General features: G+C 36.7%; 1 protein-coding gene across 1 annotated transcript in view; it reads right to left on the reverse strand.

The window, feature by feature from the left end:
• LOC144436455 (uncharacterized) overlaps positions 1 to 16,031 on the reverse strand; it is an 89,723-nt gene extending 73,692 nt beyond the window's left edge. The window contains exons 1-4 of the mRNA XM_078125254.1: positions 15,923 to 16,031; positions 10,505 to 10,628; positions 3,844 to 4,040; positions 2,595 to 2,773 (exon numbers count right to left, since the gene is read on the reverse strand). Of these exons, the coding sequence (XP_077981380.1) occupies positions 2,595 to 2,773; positions 3,844 to 4,040; positions 10,505 to 10,628; positions 15,923 to 16,031 (609 nt within the window). The remainder of the gene's footprint in view (positions 1 to 2,594; positions 2,774 to 3,843; positions 4,041 to 10,504; positions 10,629 to 15,922) is intronic.
• Between the last annotated feature and the right edge of the window lie 8,785 nt (positions 16,032 to 24,816).

The raw sequence follows: 24,816 nt of genomic DNA on the forward strand, positions 1-24,816 counted from the left end.
GAAATGTTTAGAGACTCTAGTAAGTCAGTACATTAGATCTAAACTCCCACCGTCTCTTGATCCATACCAATTTGCTTATAGAAAGAACAGATCAGTTGAGGATGCAATTTCATTAGCATTATTCAATGTAACGAGCTTCCTTGACCAGAAAATACCTAACTATTCCAGACTTTTATTCATCGATTACAGCTCAGCTTTCAATACAATTTCACCCTTTAGATTATATGACAAACTAATATCGCTGGGACTTACTGCTAGTATATGTAAATGGGTGTTACATTTTTTATTAGATCGATCACAAGTTGTTAAAATTGGAAATAATTATTCGAAATCTCTAGTTCTTAATACTGGTACACCTCAAGGTTGTAATTTGTCGCCAATGTTATACTCATTATTTACCCATGATTGCGTTACTGTGTCTGATAATAATTTTATCATCAAATTTGCTGATGACACCACCGTGGGCGGATTAATAAAAAACGATGAAACATCATATTGTAATGAAGTGAACTCTATCATAACATGGTGCTCTGAAAACAATCTTGAACTGAATGTCAAAAAGACCAAAGAGATTATTGTGGACTTTCGAAGGAATCCATCTGATATTGTTCCTCTAGTCATCAACAACTCAGAGGTTGAAATAGTGCAGTATTTTAAGTTTCTCGGTGTTTACCTCTCAGCCGATCTGAAATGGGAAATCAATACTGATCATATTGTGAAGAAAGCACAGAAAAGACTGTTCTTCTTAAGACGATTGAGAAGTTTCCGTGTCAGCCAGGGACTGTTGATTAAGTTCTACCGAGCGGTGATTGAGAGTGTCCTGACACTGTCAATCATCGTTTGGTGAGGCAATGCCACAGTTGATGACCGGAAACGTCTCAATCGAATCGTTAACACTGCCAGTAGCATCATTGGATGTCAACTTCCTTTTCTTAATGAGTTGTACAACGCTCAAGTAAAGAAAAGAGCTCAGTCAATTGTAAAAGACGATTTCCATCCAGCACGTAATTTATTCCAACTTATGCGCTCAGGCGAGCGGTACCGTTCGATCAAATCAGGTTCTAATCGCACATTGTTTAGCTTTTACCCAACTGCAGTCCGCACTCTTAATGAATCAATTTAAGTTCTCTATTGACGCATCAATTTCATGTTAGGAGTCCTCTACAGAATATTGTTTTTGTAAATTTTTCATTACACGCAAAATCAATGCACATTTCATTATATATGTATCAGTATATATAAGACAATAAAACACATATCATATAGCAACAGCCAAATGATCACATATATTGCGAAGATAGCAATGGGGAGTAATAGACAATTGAATAAATATTCAAAAAATGTATGTAAATTTGCCTATCAACAAGACCACGCCCATAGCAACAGCCAAATGATCACGTATATTGCAAAGATAATATCAGGAATTCATACACAGGTGAACAAAAACATTCAAAAATGTATGCAAATATATCTAGCAACATGACCACGCCCATAGCAAATGATCGCGTATATCGCAAAGATAGCAACATGGTTCGATAGGCAACTGGATTCAGCAAATGAACACCTATTGTTAGCATGGACTAGCATATGGATAAACATTTTTAAAAAGTGTACAGTTGTGCTACAACGCCATTGGCAGTATTTTCTTTTTATAGATTTCGACTTGGGGTTTCTAAGAAGGTACCAAGATGTGGTGTTGTTGGAGAATTAGGTCGTTTACCTGTTAATTTCACTAATTAAACTGATGTTAAAGTATTGGTATATATTAATTATTGATGGAGATGGTTTATTGAGAGCAGCCTACATGTCTTCTATGTGTTATTCAAAATGGGGCATTTATAAAAGAAATTCACTTGATAAATATAGTGAGAACAGTATGTGGTCAAATCTTTGCAGGTTTAATTCAATCAAGAAGGTTCATGATAATTTATGTCAAGAATTTTGTAAATCTTGGTACAGGGAATTACATAATGACAGAGGTAACTGTACTGATAAAAACAAAATGAGAACATATAGATTGTTTAAAACTGTTTTTGGTTTTGAGAAATATCTTCTGCAAATCAAAAATCCTGTTTGTAGAAAACTAGTGACTAAATTTTGAATTTTGAATTTTGAGTTGGAAAGACGATGTACTCCCAAGATTCCTGTCAATGAAAGATTCTGTAAATTTTGTCAAAATACGGTAGATGTTTTTAATTCTTTGTTCCCATATTAATGAGAGAAAGGCACTTTTTTCTTCTTTGTCATTAAATAATTCAAATTTTCATTCCTTAAATAACAAAAGTAAATTTTTGCACATTTTGATGTCTGATGATAATCTTCCTGTTGGAAAATTTCTTGTTGATGTAAACACTCCTTCATCAGTTGGCTAAATGACTGTATTGTATCATAGACCCTCCATCAACACGTTGGCGAAGGGTCTATGATTGTATTCACTTTATTTCTGTATGTTATTTTTGTATGCTTTACCATGCTTGCTATGACATGTTGTTATGCAATAAAGTTTGACTGATTGATTTATTACAAGTACTATAGAGGTGAGTAGGAAAAGTGCAGTAATTTGTCAGTGATATGATTAGTTTAATAATACTTACAGTATGATCTGGTTGGTCTACACTCCAATACGTCATATTATATTGATCTGTGTGAAAGTCACTGAGACGTTTGGTACTACCATCCTCATTTGTGTAGGGGGTTTCTGGTGCATACCAACTTATGGTAATGGTACCACTTGTACTTTCCAACTCATATACATCAGGTGGTCCAGGAAATGCTGCAAAAATATGAAGCGTTATCATTTGTACTTGTCCATATTTTAGATGATCTATCACTTGGTATATTCATATACTTGTCCATATTTTAGATGATCTATCACTTGGTATATTCATATACTTGTCCATATTTTAGATGATCTATCACTTGGTATATTCATATACATGTCCATATTTTAGATGATCTATCACTTGGTATATTCATATACTTGTCCATATTTTAGATGATCTATCACTTGGTATATTCATATACTTGTCCATATTTTAGATGATCTATCACTTGGTATATTCATATACATGTCCATATTTTAGATGATCTATCACTTGGTATATTCATATACATGTCCATATTTTAGATGATCTATCACTTGGTATATTCATATACATGTCCATATTTTAGATGATCTATCACTTGGTATATTCATATACATGTCCATATTTTAGATGATCTATCACTTGGTATATTCATATACTTGTCCATATTTTAGATGATCTATCACTTGGTATATTCATATACATGTCCATATTTTAGATGATCTATCACTTGGTATATTCATATACTTGTCCATATTTTAGATGATCTATCACTTGGTATATTCATATACATGTCCATATTTTAGATGATCTATCACTTGGTATATTCATATACTTGTCCATATTTTAGATGATCTATCACTTGGTATATTCATATACATGTCCATATTTTAGATGATCTATCACTTGGTATATTCTAATTAAAATGTACAATTATATTCAAATGAAATTCACCTTCATGGTAGGGAAGTTGTAAGTAGAGGGAATCAGCACAGATTAACCTACCATCAAATAAAAGTTGAATGTGCAATTCTTTACTTGTGTTTGGTTGTCTATATCCCTCACTATAAGCAGTGACTTTAACAAACCAAGATATTTCCATAATATCAAACTTGGCACCAATTGTACATACATTTGACATTGTATAGTTACACACATTACTCCATATCTCGTCCTTCTTATAATAATATCTGTTAAATCACCACAAGTAAGATAAAGGCCTGCAAGTATAATAATAAATAAAGTGTTGAATTCTTACCATCATTTGCAGGGTGTATATTCTCTAGTACTATAATACATGCAACATTTGGACCTCCATCACAACTCAGAGTTTCAATTGGCACACACCAATTCTGATGAACATCATCAAAATCAGCACCAAAATGACATGCAGTCTTTGTTATATTAGTACACTCTGTCTTGTTTAACCAACCATGCAGAAAAACTTTATTACATCTGTAAGAAACATAGCATTGGTTGTCTTTCATGCTAAGCAACTGTTACAGCAGCACATGCATTTTGCAAATATTTTGTGTCATACAGGCACATTGGTGAAAAACATTTTTATAGACTTATAGCTAATTCTATATTTGTACAAATGAAATTGTTGTACAAAAAAAAGGTTTGAGAAAGACTTTCCATGAGTACTTTGAAGGTTTTAAGGAGTACACATAGAGTACATTGTGACTTTAATAATATCAAATCAGAACTGTACATAGCCTGATATTGGTCAGACATTTTCATTACAACCAGGACATTATTTTACTATTGAATTTAACCTTTGTTCCAAATGCAACTTGAAAATTTTATCTGAAATTTTCGACTTCACAATTCAGTCTTTGTCACCAGATTGACCCACTATAGTACACATGACCTACTATATGGACTTGCACAGAAAGGGGTTATAGGTGCACAGAAAGGGGTTGAAGGTGCCTGGAAGTTTATATCGCCCTCTGTCTCTCTTCACTAATGGTTTAAGTGCTCAGATGTTGATAGCTCCCTTCACTCCTTATTCAAAGTGCCTATAGTTTCAGTGTCTAGGATTTTAATGTTGTTTATGTTAATGGAATGTCCTGGTGATTTGATGTGGCTGTGCTGGGAGACTTCTGATGTGCTGAAACTGGGTCTGCTGGGAAACTTCTGATGTGCTGAAACTGGGTCTGCTGGGAGACTTCTGATGTGCTGAAACTGAGTCTGCTGGGAGACTTCTGATGTGCTGAAACTGAGTCTGCTGGGAGACTTAGACTGATGTGCTGAAACTGGGTCTGCTAGGAAACTTCTTATGTGCTGGAACTGGGTCGCCTATGCTCCATAAACCCAGTTTGAGTGATCTCTCTGTCTTCACTATGTATGATTCTTGACATTGGCCTGTGTTGGTCTGCCACATGCCCTGGCAAGGAATTTGGTAGCTAGATCACTCCACACATATTTTCCTTTTTCGTCTTGTCCTTTGGGGACACCAATAATTGCTACAAGGTTAATATACTCCTTTCCCACTCTTTCCCATTGTTTCAACTGTGCTCTCAATGTCATTTAGTGGACACTTTTTCAGTTAACGGGACACTTTTACACAAAGAAAGTGTTTGCTTACCATGAAAGGAACTGTCCGCTAACACTTTAAACCCAGCTTGCAGTCGTTTCTATATCATTATTGTTCCCAACTTGTCAACTGTTACAATGCAACCAACATGTGCTGCCCTGCCTAATACCGTGTTCTACCACACCTAATTCTGCACCTATCATTCTGTAATTTCAAGGTTTGTACACTTGGAGTAAAAAAAATTCCAGGGCTTTCCAGGGGTTTTCCGTCAGTTTTCCAGGGGTATTCGTATTGATTTGGGTCATTTTCCAGGGGTGTTGACCATCAAAATCTATTTTAATGATTGACATTTTATTCTCTGACATGGATGAGAAGTAATTAACAACTACTCTCACATGTTTTTTGCATCAGTTTTCAGGCACATTGAAATCGACTCAGTCGGGTACACCTCCATTTTCACTCTGAGATCAACAGTTCTACCCCCCCCCCCCCTATTAAAGTAGTAGTTTCATCCAGCTGTAGCATTGATGGTGTAATATTTGAGTCGCAGGATTCATAAGTCTAATTCACACATATCCAGTAAAACAAATAAAAAATAGCGTATGTATGTCAATATTATACGGTTTGAGCTGAATATATTGAAAAGTCACCTAAACATCATTTTTACCTCCCGTAAGGGTACGGGAGGTATTAAAAGGGGAATGTTTGTCTGTGTGTCTGTCTGTGTGTCTGTCTGTCTGTCATTTTCTAAAAATCGGCTGGCTCAATTGTAATGAAATTTGGGATATATAATCTTTAGGGTAATAGCTAGACCTGATTAGGTTTTGAGCCAGATCTGTTAATGTTTAATTAGAGAAATTTGCATATTAATGAAATCAACTAATTACGCAATATCTTAAGACTGCATACTTCAATTTCAATATAATTTAGTATATTTGTTAAACATAATAACACACATTTGTCCTATAAAAATCGTTGATGTATCTTACAGCGTTAATGAATAATTTGCATAATTAATTATTTCTGGTAATTAGGCTATATCTTAAGAATACATACTTCAAATTCAACATAATTTAGTACATACGTTAACCATAAGAAACACATATGTCCTATCAAGTTTGTTGATGCACCGTACAGTGTAATGAATAATTTGCATAATTAATGATTTTCGGTAATTAGGCTATATCTAAGAATACATACTTCAATTCCAATATAATTCAGTATACACGTTAACTATAACAATCGCATATGTCCTGTAAAGCTTGTTGGTGTACCTTTCAGTGTTAATGAATAATTTGCATAATTAATGATTCTTGGTAATTAGACTGTATCTTACGACTGCATGCTTCAATTTCAATACAATTCAGTACATACATTAACCATAACAAATTGTGTATGTCCTATAAAGTTAGTTGATGTACCTTACAGTGTTAATGAATAATTTGCATAATTAATTATTTTCGGTAATTAGGCTATATCTTAAGACTGCATACTTCAATTTCAATACAATTTAGTACATACGTTAACCATAACAAAGCGGATATGTCCTATAAAATCTTTTATATAGCTTAGTTTTAATGAAAAATTTGCATAATTAATGATTTTAGGTAACTAGGTTGTATCTTAAAAATGCAAGCTTCAAATTTCGTATAATATGATACATACATCAACCATACGCACCTGTCCTATGAAGTTTGTTGCTACAACTTTTTCCGTTAATGAGTATTTTGAATAATGAACAATATTCAGTAATTAAGCAGTATCATACATACATCAACCTAAGAAAGCACGCTTGTCCAAAAAACAAAGCCTGTTACCATAGTTTTTTTAGTTTAATGACTTATTTGCATAATTAGTGATTCCCTTACGGGAGGCATTCAGTTTAAATCTGGTATGTAACGAAATTACGGGCTATGAATATCTGAATACGTTCATCACTTGCTTCGCAAATATTTATGTATGGCGTTACGTGTTGCCAAACGTCTTGATTTCTCAATTCAACTTGATGATATAGGAATGTTACTGTACTAACAAATAAAATACCGCCAATGGCGTTGTAGCACAACTGTACAGTTTTTAAAAATGTTTATCCATATGCTAGTCCATGCTAACAATAGGTGTTCATTTGCTGAATGACTATCCAGTTGCCTATCCAACCATGTTGCTATCTCTTTGCGATAGACGCGATCATTTGGCTGTTGCTATGGGCGTGGTCATGTTGTTAGATATATTTGCATACATTTTCTAATGTTTTTGTTCACCTGTGTATGAATTCCTGATATTGTCTTGTCAAAATGCGTGATCAATTGGCTGCTGCTATGGGCATGGTCTTGTTACTAGGCACATTTGCATACATTTATTGAATGTTTATTCATTTGTCTTTCAATTCCTGTTATCTTAGCAATGTACATGATTATTTAACTTGCTATGGGTGTGGTTTTGTTGCTAGGCAAATTTACATACATTTTTTGAATGTTTATTCAATTGTCTATTAATCCCTGTTCTTATCTTCGCAATATATGTGATCATTTGGCTGTTGCTATGGGCGTGGTCTTGTTGCTAGGCACATTTGCATACATTTTTTTGAATGTTTATTCATTTGTCTTTCAATTCCTGTTATCTTTGCAATATACATGATTATTTGGTTGTTGCTATGGGCGTGGTCTTGTTGCTAGGTAAATTTACATACATTTTTTGAATGTTCAATTGTCTATTAATCCCTGTTGTTATCTTTGTGAACTACACAGCCGTTTGGTTGTTGCTATGGGCGTGGTCATGGTTGCTAGGGAGATCATTATATGCTTAGCATTTCTTCATCTATACACCCACAGATGCATCCCTGTTAAAGTTCAGCCCAATCTGCTGAGTAGTTTTGGAATTATAGGTTTTTGAAAACGACACATTTTTACCCCTAATTTGCATATTACCAGGGGAATCATCATGTCATGAACAAATCTTAATTTACCCACATCTAAGAATGTCCCCATCAAATTTCATGGCAATCTGCCCAGTAGTTTTTGGAGTTTAATTTTTTTGACCAAAAATCACATTTTTTGACCCAAAACCAACATCTCTGATGCAATCATTTTCATTTGAACAATTTCCCAAATAGACACCAGAAGTAACAAAGCAATTGGTCCAGCAGTTTTTGACTTTAAATTGTTTACACACACACATCCAGACAGACAGACAGACTAACAGACAGACAGACTAACAGACAGACAGACACTTTGCCATGCCTATATGAAGGTTCAGTAGTGCTAATAAAATGATATTAAATTTAAAATCTAAACTACTTAACAAGCAGTACAATTTAGTGACATACACATTCAGTTATCTGCTAGCAAAAGTTCAATTATTTCATGCTGGTGTGAAATCAACTTGTGAATCAATTAACCTACCTCATACAAGAGTAACTTTTCTTCATACATGGTTATTAATGAACATGATGGATTGATAAAAAGGCAAAATATTACAACTTTAAAAATGATTTGTAAGACATAACATTTCAAGATGAACAGTGAATTTGAAATGATTATATCTTCCATTGCTACAGTAAAGTGCCATAATAGTGTACATCATTAAAGTGGCCATATGGATGAGGGTTGGGTATTTATTTTGGATTTTTTAATTTATAAATCAATTTTATCATGGCTGCCTACTTGAAAAAATACATGTGGAACAGCATATACCAAGTCTTTGTAATAAATCATTAACTGGCAGAAGATTAACTTGATAAATGTGTACATTTTTCATTATTGAAAATACAATAACAAACTTTATACACATTTTTTAGATTTTACGGACAGATGCACAGACAGACAAATGGAAAGACCCCAATTTGTATTAGCCTCTCTTGTGGGAGTGGGCGTGGGGTGCACATGGAGGAGGGGGGCTTAACATCCAAAATAAATATTCAATCTTCATCCATATGGGCACTTTAAGTTTAAACTGTCTTGAAGCATTTATTTATGTTACAAAGGAAAACACCCATGGCTTGTTTTGTCTTTTGAGAAAGGTAGCCATTGCAGTTGAAAAGTGTGGCTTTTTTAAAATTTCTTTTGAACTTTTCATGTTATTATTTCAAATTTGCCATGATGACAAATAGACTGTAAGGTAAGTTGTGTCGTTCTGCCCTCACCAGCCTCATGAATATGAGCCCAATATAATGTATGGTTTAGAAGTTTGGGGCAGTACATATTCGTCGTATCTACAGCCAATTATGTATATCCAGAAAATGTGTGTGCGATGTATGACTTACTCTGGGTTCAGAGACTCGTCTTCTCCTTTATTTAAAAAGCTGGGTCTTCTTAATATTTATAAACTTCATAAACTTGGTATAGGAAATTTTATTTTTGATTTGTATAACAAGAACCTTCCTCATGATTTAAGCGATTATTTCCAGGAGATCAATCATAGCCGAGACACAAGATTTAAACTTAGGCGAAATTTGGCAATTCCAAAAATACGCACAGCTGCCGGTCAATTTTCCATCAGGTTTTCAGGCACAAAATTGTGGAACAGTTTGCCAACAGAAATGAAATGTCTCACATCAAAACATCTGTTCAGGAAAGCTTTTAAAGAGTATCTACTTGATGAAATTTAAACTAGTGAATATAATACATATTCTTGCATTGTTAGCTCGTTTTTGAAATTTTCTCCCATTATATTTTTTCTTCTAGTTCTGTGTAGCCCTTATTGTTATTGATGCATATGAACTCTGAGGTGGAGCCAAACTTGATTAGCGAAAAGCTATTTTTTTGACTCCAAATTGCCAATCTGTTTATTTATTTCCTGTCATTTTGTAATTGTAACTTACTTTAAAAAATTGGCAATAAAATGAATGAATGAATGAATGAATGAGAGGGTTGACCGATGTGTGAGGGCGCCCCATCATGGCATCTTACAGACTAGATGACAAAATGTCAGTAGACACTTTGGATAGTTTATTTACAAATAAATGGCCAATAAATAAATGAGTATAAGTTAAATTTAGACTTATAAGTGTCAAAATAGAAATAACTTCACCAGTAGTTACTTTTATATTAACTTGTTTCAATGAGATACTTCATACACTTTAATATTCTAACATTGCATAATGATATGAGCAATTAATATTTTGATTAAAATTTAACTTGAATGGAGACTCGCAGCTACATGTAGGTCAAAGGTCACTTAAACTATGTTAACATGGTAGATAAAGTAGTTCACTATTTAATTGGTATCAATAAATGCTGGAGTACCAAAGAAACCATAACGTCATGTCAGTAAATATCCATTCAAGTTTTTGTTGAAACCATGATATATTACAAAAAATGTTCAGATTTTTTTGTTGAAATGATTTATTTGATTTCAAATGGAAATTTAGGTTTGTACTTACTGCTGATACATTACAGTGTAGTAGATGACATCACCATTAGAGCTACCTTCTGGGGGATCCCATGTGACACTACAATTCATATTGGGACATGCATAGCTCACATTTGTAGGAGGTCCTGGTACAGCTGTAAGTAACAAGAATAATGTCAAATATAGCTGCAAAGCAGCAATCACGGGTTTCAAGACATTATGCCTGCAAGTTCACACTGTATACAATGAGATATGTAAAAGTTGGTCAAAGACCATCCCAAAATTTGGAAAATAAATTTGATCCCATAGTTACCCACATTCCACGTGTACACATGTTGTACAGGCTGAGATATGTGAAAGTAGGTCAAAGGTCATCCCAACATGTGGGAAATAAATTTGGTCCCATACTAGAGCATTTCAACCAAAAACTACATCCCCAGCCCTATTAGATTGCCTTGAATTAGATATGCACATAATAAATTCAATTCTAAGGTCAAAGGTCACCTTTAAATTTGGGAACATATTTTGGTCCTATACTAATCCATGTCCAGCAAAACCCATCTCTCTCATCCTATTAGTGAGCTTGGAATTAAAACATGCAAATAATTAATGAGGGAGTGGTTGCTAGGAAAATACACAAAAATCTTCTTCTCAAAGACGACAAGGCCAATCAACCTGAAATTTGGCATGTGGCTTCTTGGCTACATGGTCCACAAAACTTCTTAACAGAGTTTTGATTGTTTACTTATTATGCCATTTGAATATTGAATCCAAGATGGCCAACAGACCATGTGACCGATTGGCTTTGTTTTACAATAAAAAAATACCATTTTTGTGTTTTACCCATGTGCCAAATTTCAAGTCATTTGGTACAAGCATGTTTGATTGGCAGGTACTTTTAGTAGGCGGAACAATAAACAAGCGACCTATCGGTCAGAATAGCTCCGCTGGTTTTTTTTTAATTTTATTTTTTATTTTGGTGACATGTAGAAGTGGTTCAGTTCTTCAGCTCTTTACTATGCAGTTTTGTTTTAGCGATGCAATAAAGTGGTTAGTGGTTTCATATGATGTCTCACTATAAAACACATTTTACACAGAAGTTGGTAATGTATTGTACTTTTATACCATAGTCACCATATTATAACAAAAATTTACTGTTATGAAAAATTGCACAAAATCTCAGAAAAAAAATGACTGGGAAATGCACACAACAAAAAAAAAAAAATTTTCTAACAAATTTACCAAGTCAACAACATTCAACTTGTACTAGTTGTAGTAGATATATATATAGGGAAGAAATGTATTAATCGCCATCTTAGTTTCCGTACGGCGACAATCCCCAAGTACCCGAAAGAGAGTCATTCTCAGCCAACAGGGTTTGACACTGTAGTAAAAAAGTCACTATCCCACAGGACTAGTAAAATTGATAACGTAGTAGTCCTGCAAAAAAATTGGTGGTCCTATTTTTAAGTGCTTTCGCTTGTTCACTTAGGCTCTTCATCTCTCTTAGTTTTTGCTCTACTTCTAATTCACTTTTCCAAACCCCATCATATTTATTTCAAACCGTGTGTTGTAATTGAACTGTCTATTTCTTTGTACTTGTTTGTGCATCATCAACTCCTTACTGTAATTTTATTTTCTTTTTTATGTTTTGGAACTTCTTCTCTTTTTTTGTTGCTTTCTGTGAGTAGTTTGTCTTAATTGGAGGGGGGGGAGTAATAAGATGTTATGTGGTCTTATTTCTAGCTTAAATACTACATAACATTTCTGGTACACATTGATCTAACTATTGCATTTTTAAAAGACAAAAAATTACCTTCCCATGGAGCAAGTCTTTATAGTGTTGTCCTTAGTGCATATTAGAATATATTTACAACATAAAAATAAATAAATTTGAAGGTTACCAGCAGTTACAGCAAAATTTTGTTACTAATTACATGTACAAGTCACTTCATCTATTTTCGTGTCTATGTACTTCCGGGTTGACATAAATGTTAAACGTGATACAGTCGGCCCTATAATTACTAAGAAATGACAAAACCGTTCGCAAAATAAAGTTCAGGATTTTAATTTTTCAAACTGAATATCAATATCCACTACACATTCAATAACTGGTTTCGCGTATTTAGAAATGTGCCCCAAAACATGAACACGGAACACGGAACACGGAATCGTGTCAGTAGCCCCGTCTACACGGCACTAAAAATCCTACCTGAGTATGGGGCTAGTGTTACTAAGTTAGCAGTTTCATTGTAGGCTGTAAGTTGTACCGGTAAAAAAACCAATCATCACATCATGTAGGAAGTACAAAAACATAGAACACGTTGTTTTCTTGCTGAATAAACTCACTGAAATAACAACACGGTCAAATTGCGTCTTCGATTTTGACAGTCACCATTGTTATGATTGAGCTTCACTTAGTTCCGTTGAACGTGGCCGGGCGAATGCTGACATCCAATTTGTACAGCATTTTTACAAAGGGAGCTCGTCAATTACCTACCGAATAATTAACTCAGAAACGTAGTTTAAATACTAACTGATCTAAAAATTACTGTTCAGAAAGACTACGCATCCGTACATAAATACGAATTCATGCGACAAAGATTTCAACTTTACTACTTGTTACAGTGTAGAGGCCAGCCTTACCCTTATTATACACATATCATCGTACAACTAATTTTATTGGCTATAATATTAGCTACATTTGAAAGGTCTCACTTGATTGGCTCATCCTTCGCTATTCCCGTTTTCAAGAGACACCCCGCCAGAATAAAGTGCCACATAGTACAGCAATGGCGCGAGATCGCCTGTTGGGCGACTTTCCCACCGGGTGTGTTTTTCGAAAACTACACAACACATGCTTTTATGACACGGAATCATAGAAAATCTACCCCGTTTCCAAACTAATCGTAATTTTATCGCGAATAGACAACCAGAGTTGGTCAAAATAGCAAATTAAAAATCAAATGAATTTTACTATGACCGTGAATTCATCATATAGCCGGTGGTTTGAATTCTGAGCTCCCTAATATACCTATCGAAAAGTCACCGTCGGACATTTTAGTAACCTTTACTGGTCCTTACAGAAAGCATGGAAGTATAACCCAGAAACGGTTATACTTCCATGCAGAAAGTTACTTGACTCGCGGGATAGCGGACCAGCGTGTACGTGTATGTCGAACCCTTGCCATACGTTACAGCATAGACCCTCCTGGTTACAGTGGTAACACTCGTTCATGTTCGATTAAGTGATGAAGTGATCTTTTTTTTAAATTTCTTTTCATCACAACAACAAAATCTGCGCGATCAAAAGTGTTGTAAACTAAACCAGAAAGAATTATCGGGCTGGCTAAACTTCCCGATGAACTGGAGTAAGGTCCAAGTCCAAGTAAGCCCGATAGTACGTGAGAAAATCGTCTCAAACTAGCGATACAACTTTCAAAATATAACTTGACATGTTAGAGTTATACAATTCAAGACGGGTTTTCACTCGAAAACAACAATTCTGTGAATAATGACACTGAACGCAGCGATTTCTCGGACGATGTTACCACTGCACTGTAACGTATGGCTGACAACGACTTGCTTCTGGGTTAGTCCCTCCTGCATCCGGGTACTTGGGATTGTCGCCGTACGGAACTACCACATCGGTAATTTTGATGCTGTAATTTTGCCACCAATATTGATCGTACAAAAACAAAACTCCATAAATGAACCATAAAGTACTTTCCCTTTCAAAATGTGGTAATTTTAGAAAAAGTATTATCGTTTTTATTGACGACTGACTCGTTCGATACACTTCAGTTCAGGCATGGAAGACTTCTCACAATGATAATGAGTGCATATACTGGAATGAACCATTCTGTAGGAGGGGTGGAGAATTGGATTTGAAGTTTACAAACAAACCTTTTTCGAACAAATATTTGTCATTTGGGCGCACAATGCGTAGAATTAAGACTATAGCACATATTACATTGCTTGTTTGACGTCAATAGTGTCTTTTGAAAAGTTGCACTTTACCTAAAGTCTCGCGGACTGATTTCCAATATGGCGTCGGTCATTATGCTCATTAACATATTCATTTTTTTTTCAAATTTCAAAAAAAAAATCATAAAAAATAGAAGAGAAGCCTTGAAATTAACAAATCTAAGTAAGCTACCCCCTGTGCATCAACACACCAGATATCAAAGCAATCTGACTTAAAGTTTATGAGGAGTTGATGAAAAAGTCATTTTTGGAAAAAAAATCATAAAAAATTGAAAATGGCACAGATCAACTTGGCATGAACAAATCTGAATAGCCTCCCCCCAGGGAACATGCACACCAAATATCGAAGAATTCCGACTGTCACTTTCGGAATAGAAAGTGAAAATATAAAAGTTTGACGGACACCTATGATTCACTCTACTCTCTATACCTCAATACCCACCTATACCTAAAGCTACGCTTTCAGCTTTCGCTGACAGCGGAGCTAAAAACAGAACAGAAACAATATATTTTTGAAACCCTAATTATTGAAGCACTACTGCACACTTGATGCAAATTTTGGAGTTTCAAGTTTTTGGGACTAAAAATAACTCTTTTTCATTCATTTATTAGTAAACTGCATTATCAGTGAGGGCAAATAATTGGGCCAATTGTGTCGACATGTTTTCAACAATAACTGCAGAATAATATCTCCAGAAACATCCCCATCAAGTTTCAACCCATTCACCATGCAGTTTCAAGATATAAGTTTTTGACCAAATTTAAGCTTTTAATTGTCATTTCTCACGAAACTAATTTCTGTTTCCGGAAAGATACTCACCTAAATATTTTTTTCTATAGGATTTGCTTGCAATTCCCGACGGTTTTCCAATAAAACTTTATTAATCCACCTCCTCCTACAGTTATTGCCCTCAACGTTGGAAGACTAGTTGCACTATGGAACACAATCTTAGTCCAGAAACCCAACTATACTGAGACAGTGGGGAAGGAGGGAGGGACTGTTAGGTGAGTAGTTTCAGGAGAAACGACAATTCTGTTTCCGGAAAGATACTCACCTAAATATTCTTACAATAGGATACAGAATTTGTCACCAGCTAGGTGGTGGGTGTCTCTGTATGACCTGTTAATGTGATATTCTGGCTAATGCTAAGTGGACCTACATTGTAGAGTGGCTAGATCCTAAGCATGGCTAGACATATCCTGTAGATAATAGCTAATAAACGAATTAGGAGACCTCCACATGCCTGCTTGTAAAATGTTAGCCACAGGCACGCCTGATCTGAGGGTCCATGAGGAAGCAATAGCTCTTACTTCATGAGCTGTGACTCTGTGAGGAGATAAATGATCCTGTTGGGCTTCTACATAATCCCACTTGACAGTATCAACAATCCATTTAGAAATATGTGCTGGGGAGCAGTCATCTTTATTGAAGGGGGAAACATGATGAACAGCCGTGTCTTACCCTTCCTAAATGACTTAGATCGGTCTAAATACCAGTGAAGTGCTCTCACTGGACATAGAGTCTGTTTTACTTTATCTCGCCCAACAAAGTCATCCAATGACTTGATCATAATCAGATTAGGCACCAACTCCAAAACCTGGCTAGTTCTTGGCTAAAAATCCTGGTGCAGTATGCATTACTGCTGCAGTCCGAGAGAGATTAAATGACCCTCGCTAATACATAGGGCATGGATCACACTACGCCTTCTCCTGGATGCCAAGGCAACAAGAAAAACTGTTTTGAGAGTAAGTGCTTTCAGTGACACAGAACCCATGGGCTCGAAAGGGGGTTCCTGTAACGCTCATAAAACCAGTGGCAGACTCCACTGTGGAACTGTTTGTTTAGAGGGAGGACGCTTGAGAAGGAAGGGGCGAATCATGTTGGAGACGATTTTGTCCTGTCCAAAATCGTCTCCTCCAATACTTGTAATGGTGGCTGCAATGGCTGACCGATATACTTTTTAATAGTATTGGGAGAGTACTTTTTTGTGACAAAAAGAAGAAAGTCATCTAACTGCCTGTTAGTGATTTTGAAAGGACTTATCTGTTTTCTGTCATACCTACTACAGAAGAATTGCCATTTCTCATTTTATGCTGCCAGTGTACTGGGTCTCTGAGGTCTGGCAATAATGGCTGCAGACTCTCTAGAAAAGCCTTTCTCCATGAGGGATTGTTCGACAACCGAAACACGTGAAGATGGACCATCTCTGGGTACGGGTGAATGATGTTTCTGTCCTGTGTCAGTAGATCCTCTCTCAATGGGATTTTGAGAGGAGAACTATCAACAGATTGAGAATGGTTGGGAACCATGCTTTGGTTTGACAAAGAGGTGCCACTAGAAAAATCATTGGCCCCTCTTCCCGGATTTTCCTGAGAACTCTGGGCAGCAGAATGACTGGTGGAAATGCATATGCTATGATCCCCTCCCATGACATGGAGAGAGCATTCACCACCATTGCCATTGGATCTAGGACTGGGGACACATACAGTGATAGTTTCCTGTTCTTGTCTTGTGACGGGAGACCCAACAATGGAAAATCAGATCTACTACACTCTGTGGTAGTTCCCATTTGGTCTGTCATATCCAACACCAATGGGACAGTGCATCGGCTATCCCATTTAGCCCTGCCTGGTAGGTGTCTGGCTATTAGTGTAATCTTTCTGTCATGACACCATAGCATTAGATCCCACAACAGATAACACAGAGTTGGGGAGACTGCCCCCCCCTCCCCATTTTGTTTATGTAGGCAACTATATTGTGTTGTGTGAGTGTACTAATATGCAAACCCCTCCTACCAGAAACTCTCATTTCTGGAGGGCCAGGAAAACTGCTTTCAGTTCTAGCCAGTTAATGTGGTGACTGTATTCGCTTGAATTCCACCAACCTGCTGTCATATGACCTTCCACATGCACCCCTTCCCCCTCCCATCCCTTTTTTGATGCATCGGTGAATAATGAGATGTCTAGGTTGGGGGTACTAGTGACCTCAATAAATTTGCCATGTTCAGCCACCAGTTGAGATGAAGGCGAAGAGAGGGACGAATAGGGATGGACGCCTGCAATGGCTGACTGGATGGGTGCCAAAGCATAATTGGATCGGGCAAGCTCTTAGTCATGCCCAAGGGTGATGTCTATAAATGAATTCATCAGCCCCCAGGTGAGATAACAGACTCCTTGCCACTATTGAACATTGAAGAAGGATGGACCGAATGAAGGTTAATAGTGATTCGATCATCAGTTGGGCAGGACTCCCAATTCCGTCAGCAATCTCATTCCCACAAAGGTCATGTCCTGGGTAGGAGTCAAACATGATTTCTCCTGATTGAGAATAAATCCTAGTCTTTGGAGAAGATCTGTCATCACAGCCACCTGAGTGGATAGTATGACCCATTCCTTCTCCCTCAGTAACCAATCATCTAAATAGGGGTGTAACAGAATTGAATGTTGGTGTAACTACACACTGGCACTGCTGCCACCTGTATAAACACTCATGGTGCTGTTGCCTGACCAAAGGGGAGAACCGTGTATTCGAATATCTGTCCATCGATTACAAAACGGAGGTATTTATAGCAGGCTGGGTGAATAGGTATATGGAAATAAGCGTCCTTTAAGTCTATGGATACCATCCAATCGCCTGGCTGAACGGCAGCTAACACCACTCTGGGTGTTTCTATTTGAAACTTGGGGACTGGCAGATACCGATTGAGAATGGAGATGTTGAGAATTGGTCTCCAGCCTCCCGATCTTTTAGGAACCAGAAACAGGTGGTTGAAAAACCTTGGTCCTGCGTTCTTTAGGTTGACTGTACTAGCAGCCTTTTCTAACAGACGTTGAATGGCCTCTCTCAAGGCAAGAACCCGATCTGGTTGCCTTGGTAACGGGGTAACTATGAACTTTGTTGATAGTGGAGGCTGTGATACGAAGTCTGGGATGTATCTGTCTCATACTGTATTTAGCACCCAACTGTTTGATGATATTACGGACCAGTTTTGTGCATAGAAACGGAGTCATCGCCCCCACTGGACTTTGCTGTGCTGGTGGCGGGACAGTGACAGCAGTTATTGGGTCAGGAGCACTGAGCACTCCCTGACCCCCTACCTACTGAATCCAAGAATGGTCTGGGCATGTTGTCTTTCTTAGGCTTAGACACATTACCTCACCCCTGACCTCTATTAAATGTCTTGGACTTGTAAGGAACACTGGGTTGCTTGCCTCGTCCAACAAGTGCTGGTCAATTGCCAGCTTGTTTTGCCCTAGGCTGTTGTACACGGGATGTAGAAGGTTCATCCCATAATAGGTGTTCTCGCTGTTTAGCCTCACTGGCACATGCTGCTAGCGCAGTGAGATGACTGTCCATCAAACAGACTGAAAGTGGTAATAGGAGCTAAACGAGCTTCCTGTTTCAACTCGGAAGACAATGAACCAGATTTGCGTTTCAAAAAGGCATCCCTCTCCATTAATTGGAGAGTTGTATACTCTCTGCAAGCAGACTCTGCTATATGAGACAAGCCCTTATCCACAATCTCAATAATTCGAGATACCTTAGAACTATTGAGATTTACAGCCTGAAGTTCTTTGAATAGAACAGCTAGGAACCAGTTGAGTGTTGACGTTACACAAAGTGAGAGAGATTGTTGGACCATGACCTCTTGACCTCTCTTCCTCCCCTGAGGATTCCCCAAAATCCTTGCTATGAGATGCTGCAACTGAAATAGCATCAGGATCAGTCATCCTCTCTCTGTGAGAAACACATTGAGAATCCAAAGGAGTGGCACACCCTGTGCTCATATCAGATGTGGGTGCCCCAGCATGTGTTAACTCTGGGTTGAGAGCCGCTACAGCCTCTAAAACCACCTGTCTAATGATTCCTGTATCAAGAGACGCAGGCTGTTGATAAGCTGAACGACTTGCCAGCTCTAGCCATTGGTGGCGCTCTACCCCATGCCGGCTTTCATAGTAAGCATGTTGACAATCATGCCTATTCAAATGTCGTTGTGTCATGTGTCGTTCATGTCATAGTGACGTCGGTAACAACTTCTGTCACCTGATGGTGACGTCAACGATGAATGTCAACGCTCATGCCATTTTGAATGTCTATAATAAGACAACTTAGAACTGGGTGACTCGGAACTGGAAGAATGATAATGCTTCTGTCTGTGTGACCTCTTACCTCTTACCTCGATCAGACTGGTTGTGAAGGTGCCAAGTTAATGAACCACCATCCACCCAAATTGACGTAGAGGTACTAGTTTCGTCCTGAAAAGGATGGTTTTGCCCAGTCGGTGCAGTCTTACATGTTGTTGAATCTGAAAGGGAAGACACAGCATGGCCTGCACTGGCTGGCAAAGTACTAGACAAAATGGACCTATCTTTGTGACGCGTCTACTTACATTGGATCTACGCTTGTGCCGAGTTCAGCCCACAATAGTGGAACCCACGACATAAACACAGTACATGGAGCATCGCGAGAACACTGCCGCAATTCAGGCAGGCAGACAGAGTGGTCATCACGATTTGCCATAGAATGGCCACAATCCCCTTTCTTCTTACCCTTAGGCATGATGACAATAAACGGTATATAACAAGGCAGGTAATAAAACTGCTAACAGCACCACGATCAAGAAAATGAAAATCTTCACAGAAAAAGTGAAGAAAAATCAGAGAAAAGATTCACAAAAGGTTGCTAGACAATATATTGTCAACAAAACTGCAAACCACTAGAATTCACTGATCAGCAGGAGAAAAACACCGAGTTTCTGGTACACTAGATAACACTACGTGTTTCACACTGTGTTCCAAAAAAAGCAACTTGTCTTCCAACGTTGAGGGCAGTAATTGTAGGAGGAGGTGGATTAATAAAGTTTTATTGGAAAACCATCAGGAATTGCAAGCAAATCCGAATGTTAAGGTGAGTATCTTTCCGAAAACAGAATTTGCATATCGCTATTGGGATCATCAGGTCATGAACTTCATCTACACATCCCCAGATGCATCCTCAGTAAATTTCAGCTACTATATATTTTTGACACATTTTTAGACCTAATTTGCATATCACTGATGGGATCATCATGTCATGAACAATCCTTAATCTAAACACCCCTAAGAACGTTCCCACCAAATTTCAGCCTAATCTGCTCAGTAGTTTTGGAATTATAGAGTTTTGACCAAAAACACACATTTTAGCCCTAACTTGCATATCACGTATGGGATTATCATGTCATGAGCAATTCTTAAGATAAATACCTCTAAGACTGTTCTAACCAAATTTCAGATCAATCTCCTCAGCAGTTCTGGAGTTAAAGTTGAAGTTTTTTTGACCAAAAATCACATTTTTTTTACCAAAATCACACACCCACGATAAGATCATTTTGATTTGAACAATTTCCTAACTAGACACCCAGGGTAATGTACCCACCAAATATCATGGCAATCTGTCCAGTGAATTTTTCAAATCATTATATGCTAATTATATTATATATTCTTCGTCTACATTAAATTTCAGCCCAATCTGCTCAGTTTTGGAATAGTAGTTTTGGAATTAAAGATTTTTGACCAAAAAGACACATTTTTATCCCTAATTTGCATATTACTAATGGAATCATAATGTCATGAACAAATTGTAATTTACACACCTATAAGAACGTTTGCACCAAATTTCAGACCAATCTGCCCAATTATTTTTTAGTTTTTTGACCAAAAATGACATTTTTTTGCCCAAACCACATACCTGTAATGCGATCATTTTGCTTTGAACAATTTCCCAACTAGACACCAAAAGTAATGTCCCACCAAATACCAAGGTAATCGGTCTAGCGGTTTTCGAGTTTAAGTTGTCCACATACACACACACACACACACACACACACACACACACACACACACACACAGAAAGACAGACAGACACCGCACATGCCTATAGCAGCACTGAATTTGAACCCTATCACAGTATCAATTTAATAGTTGTGCTAATAAAAATTAATGTGTGATTGTAGCAGAGCTCAAGTGTCTGTTCCTCATATGTATATATGTGTAGGCTGGCATGCATTGTTTGTCATACTTTTGTATACCATAAAATGAAAACTAGAACAGGCTACAGATACATTAAAGCACATGGTAGAATTTTATGATCTGCCTAGTAAGAAAGAAATCCACAAATGGGCAAACAAATTTAAAAATATATATAAAATTATATTCATATTCAATATGAATCTATAGCCTTAGCAACAAAGAGAGATTTATAACTACATGTGTATGAAATGTATTCATGACAGCAAACAACACTTTTATATTAATTTCAATGGTTGACAAGCGTCTTGTTTTCTCAGGAACTGTGGTTATATAGTCTGACACATGTGGCCATATAACCTTAAAGGTGATTCAAAATGCTCACATTCACTATTGCTATTTGCTAGACGACATGTTTGTTAAACGTATTCTGGTTGTAAAACTTTTAACAAGTGTCTGAATGAAAACACCTTTGAGGGACCTTTTTTCAGTCAGTTCCCATAAGATTTACCATAAGTTTTCGGGTATTTCCAGTCCCACCCACTGGTAGACCATGTCGCTTAGTGACGTCTGAGAGAATTCTTTAGCATTCAAGACGAGCAGTCAACAGGTGAATAAAACTCAACAGCATTGTGAAAAAATACATTGCTGAAGGTAATAGATATCAGTACACAAAAACTACATGTCTTATTAACCAGCATTTACCAATGTTTACCCACATTACCTGACTATCGTCTGTGTCTGTGTCTGTGGGTAGTACAAAAAATCATTTATTTGAAGTTTCCATATTAGGCCAAATAAAAAAAAATTGTTTGGTTCCAGTTACCCGACCCCTACCTAGTTTTTGAAGCCAACCCTAAACTTTTTTTACTCATGCGAGAAAAATAATAAAATCGCGAAAATCGTGAAGTCACGCAAGAAATAGTGGGTGCGAAAATTGATATCAACTTAAAAAGATAATATAGAACTGATAGGATAAAATGAACAACACAGAGAAAATTTGTAAAACAATGGAAAACCTGAACTGGACACTCACACAGGACAAAAAATAAAATATAATAAAATAAAATAAAAAATCTACCTACCCCACCTATTTTAAAATTGAATGTAATCAAAACCACACAATTATTTTGTTTACGCCTTACGTCCTCATATTTTTGAAGTGGGCAAGGTAAATGAAACCGGCTAGACTCGATTATAATAAATACTTGTAATTTCTGGGTGTTTCTCAGTCAAGGACTTTTATTTATCTGATTTTTATCATTTGCTGACAAGAGCACTGCAATACCATCTTGACAGCATATTTTATCCCACTCACTCATGTCTCCTTTTGAACGGCACATTTAACAACAAAGTAAACATACAAAGAAAACTTCAAGAAAGCATATCAGGATATGCAGTGCCATAATATTATTTGTTGGTCCCATAATACTAATTGATTCGATTTTCTCCTAGCATATGGCAGCATGCTCCAAGTCATTGCATGTATATAGCACTGTGTACCACTCAAAAGCCAAAGGTTCATATATTACTTGCTAAATTTCAATGAAAATGACATTAAAGAAGGTTTATTATCTGGATATTATCAATAAAGTTGTAAAAGAATTACAAAATTTTGTGAGTCTCGGGTTATCATTTAATGACTTTAGTGACTTGTCTAAAAGAAAACTTGTATGGTTTCTTTTGTTGTGATATCACTTCATACAACAAGCCTAGTTAATATTCTTCAGAAGAATTCAATAACGAATCATGGTATCCGAAGTATACAGTTTAGGAAACCAACAAATCAAACATCACAATGTGTTCATGCTATTCTATATGATTGGACAATATTGACATCAGCAATCAAGGTCATGACCCAGCGATTGGTTATGAGAGAAAGCCTGCAACTAGATTGGAGCCACGTTTGTTTTGTCATTATTTCTGTATGATTTTTAATAATTTACAATTGATAAATATAGATTATATCATATGGATAAATTCAACCTGAGTGTGCTCCCCGATTCCATACGTACACACACTACTTCAGCTTTGATTGGGGAACAGTCCTACTGCCACGGCCGTGGTGACTGCCCGCGAAATAAAACTTCTGCTTTGACAACACTACCCACCAGTGTAACTGCTAATTCATGGCTGCTCCAATCGCCACTGATCGCCAATTTTAACTCTTTTTTTCTCACTTATAATTCAATTTTGAACAGTCAGCTTTGCATGTACTGGTTATGAGACATTTAAAGAACATTTTTGAAGGTTGTAGTGTGGGGCATTTTGAATCACCTTTAATGCACTAGTACATTAGCTAACATATTACATCATGAGGAATGTAGTATATAATACACATATCACATAACATTTCACTTAGTCAGGTTTTATGGTACGTGTGTGAGTGTTAATGTATATTTGTTTGTTAAATATTCCTCAACATGCTGATGATCTGTAATCATGGTTGTTAGCCTGGAATCCATGTGCATGAGGGTTTTGAATTTGTTACTTCCTCAATGATTGGCAAATCAAAATTCAAAGTCCCCAATTGCCTAAGGTTAATGGTCATGTGTCTATTGGAAGTTGACATAAACAAATATAACCTATTAATACCTCTTCTCTGATCAACTAGTTTCTTTATAACAAAACTAAAACAAGTCTTCGTATAAGACACAGCCCCCCCCCCCCAATACTTTATTTCTATGTGACTGAATGGAGGCACAATATAAAGAAATTGGTGGCAACAAAAACCTTTAGGTTCAGTTAAGTGCTATAGGCATGGAAAAGTGTCTGTTTGTCTGTCTGTGTATGTAAACAACTTAAACTCAAAAACCGCTGGACAGATTGCCTTGGTACTTGATGGGGACATCACTTGTGGTGTCTAGTTGGGAAATCTTTCAAAGCAAAATGATCGCATCACAGGTGTGTGATTTGGGTCAAAAAATGTGATTTTTGGTCCAAAAACTTAAACTAAAAAACAATTGGGCAGATTGGTCTGAAATTTGGTGGGAACATTCTTAGGGGTGTTTAGATTAAGAGTTGTTCACGACATGATGATTCCATCAGTGATATGCAAATTAGAGCTCTTTTTGGTAAAAGATCTTTAGTTCCAAAACTTCTGAACAGATATAAATATTAAGCATATAATGATATCATTGGTGATATGCAAATTAGGTGTAAAGATGTGAATTTTGGTTAAAAATTTATACCTCAAAAAGTACTTGGTCAATGAGACTGAAATTTGGTGAGATGTTTCTAGAAGTGTTATTCTGCAGATTTTGTTGAAAACATTTTGAAGCAATTGGCTCTAGCAACTGTGCCCTTAGCGACAGCCAAATGCTAGTATAGTTTGCTAACAACAACATCATC

This window comes from Glandiceps talaboti, chromosome 6, assembly GCF_964340395.1.
Source record: "Glandiceps talaboti chromosome 6, keGlaTala1.1, whole genome shotgun sequence".
Classification (NCBI taxonomy): Eukaryota; Metazoa; Hemichordata; class Enteropneusta; family Spengelidae; genus Glandiceps; species Glandiceps talaboti.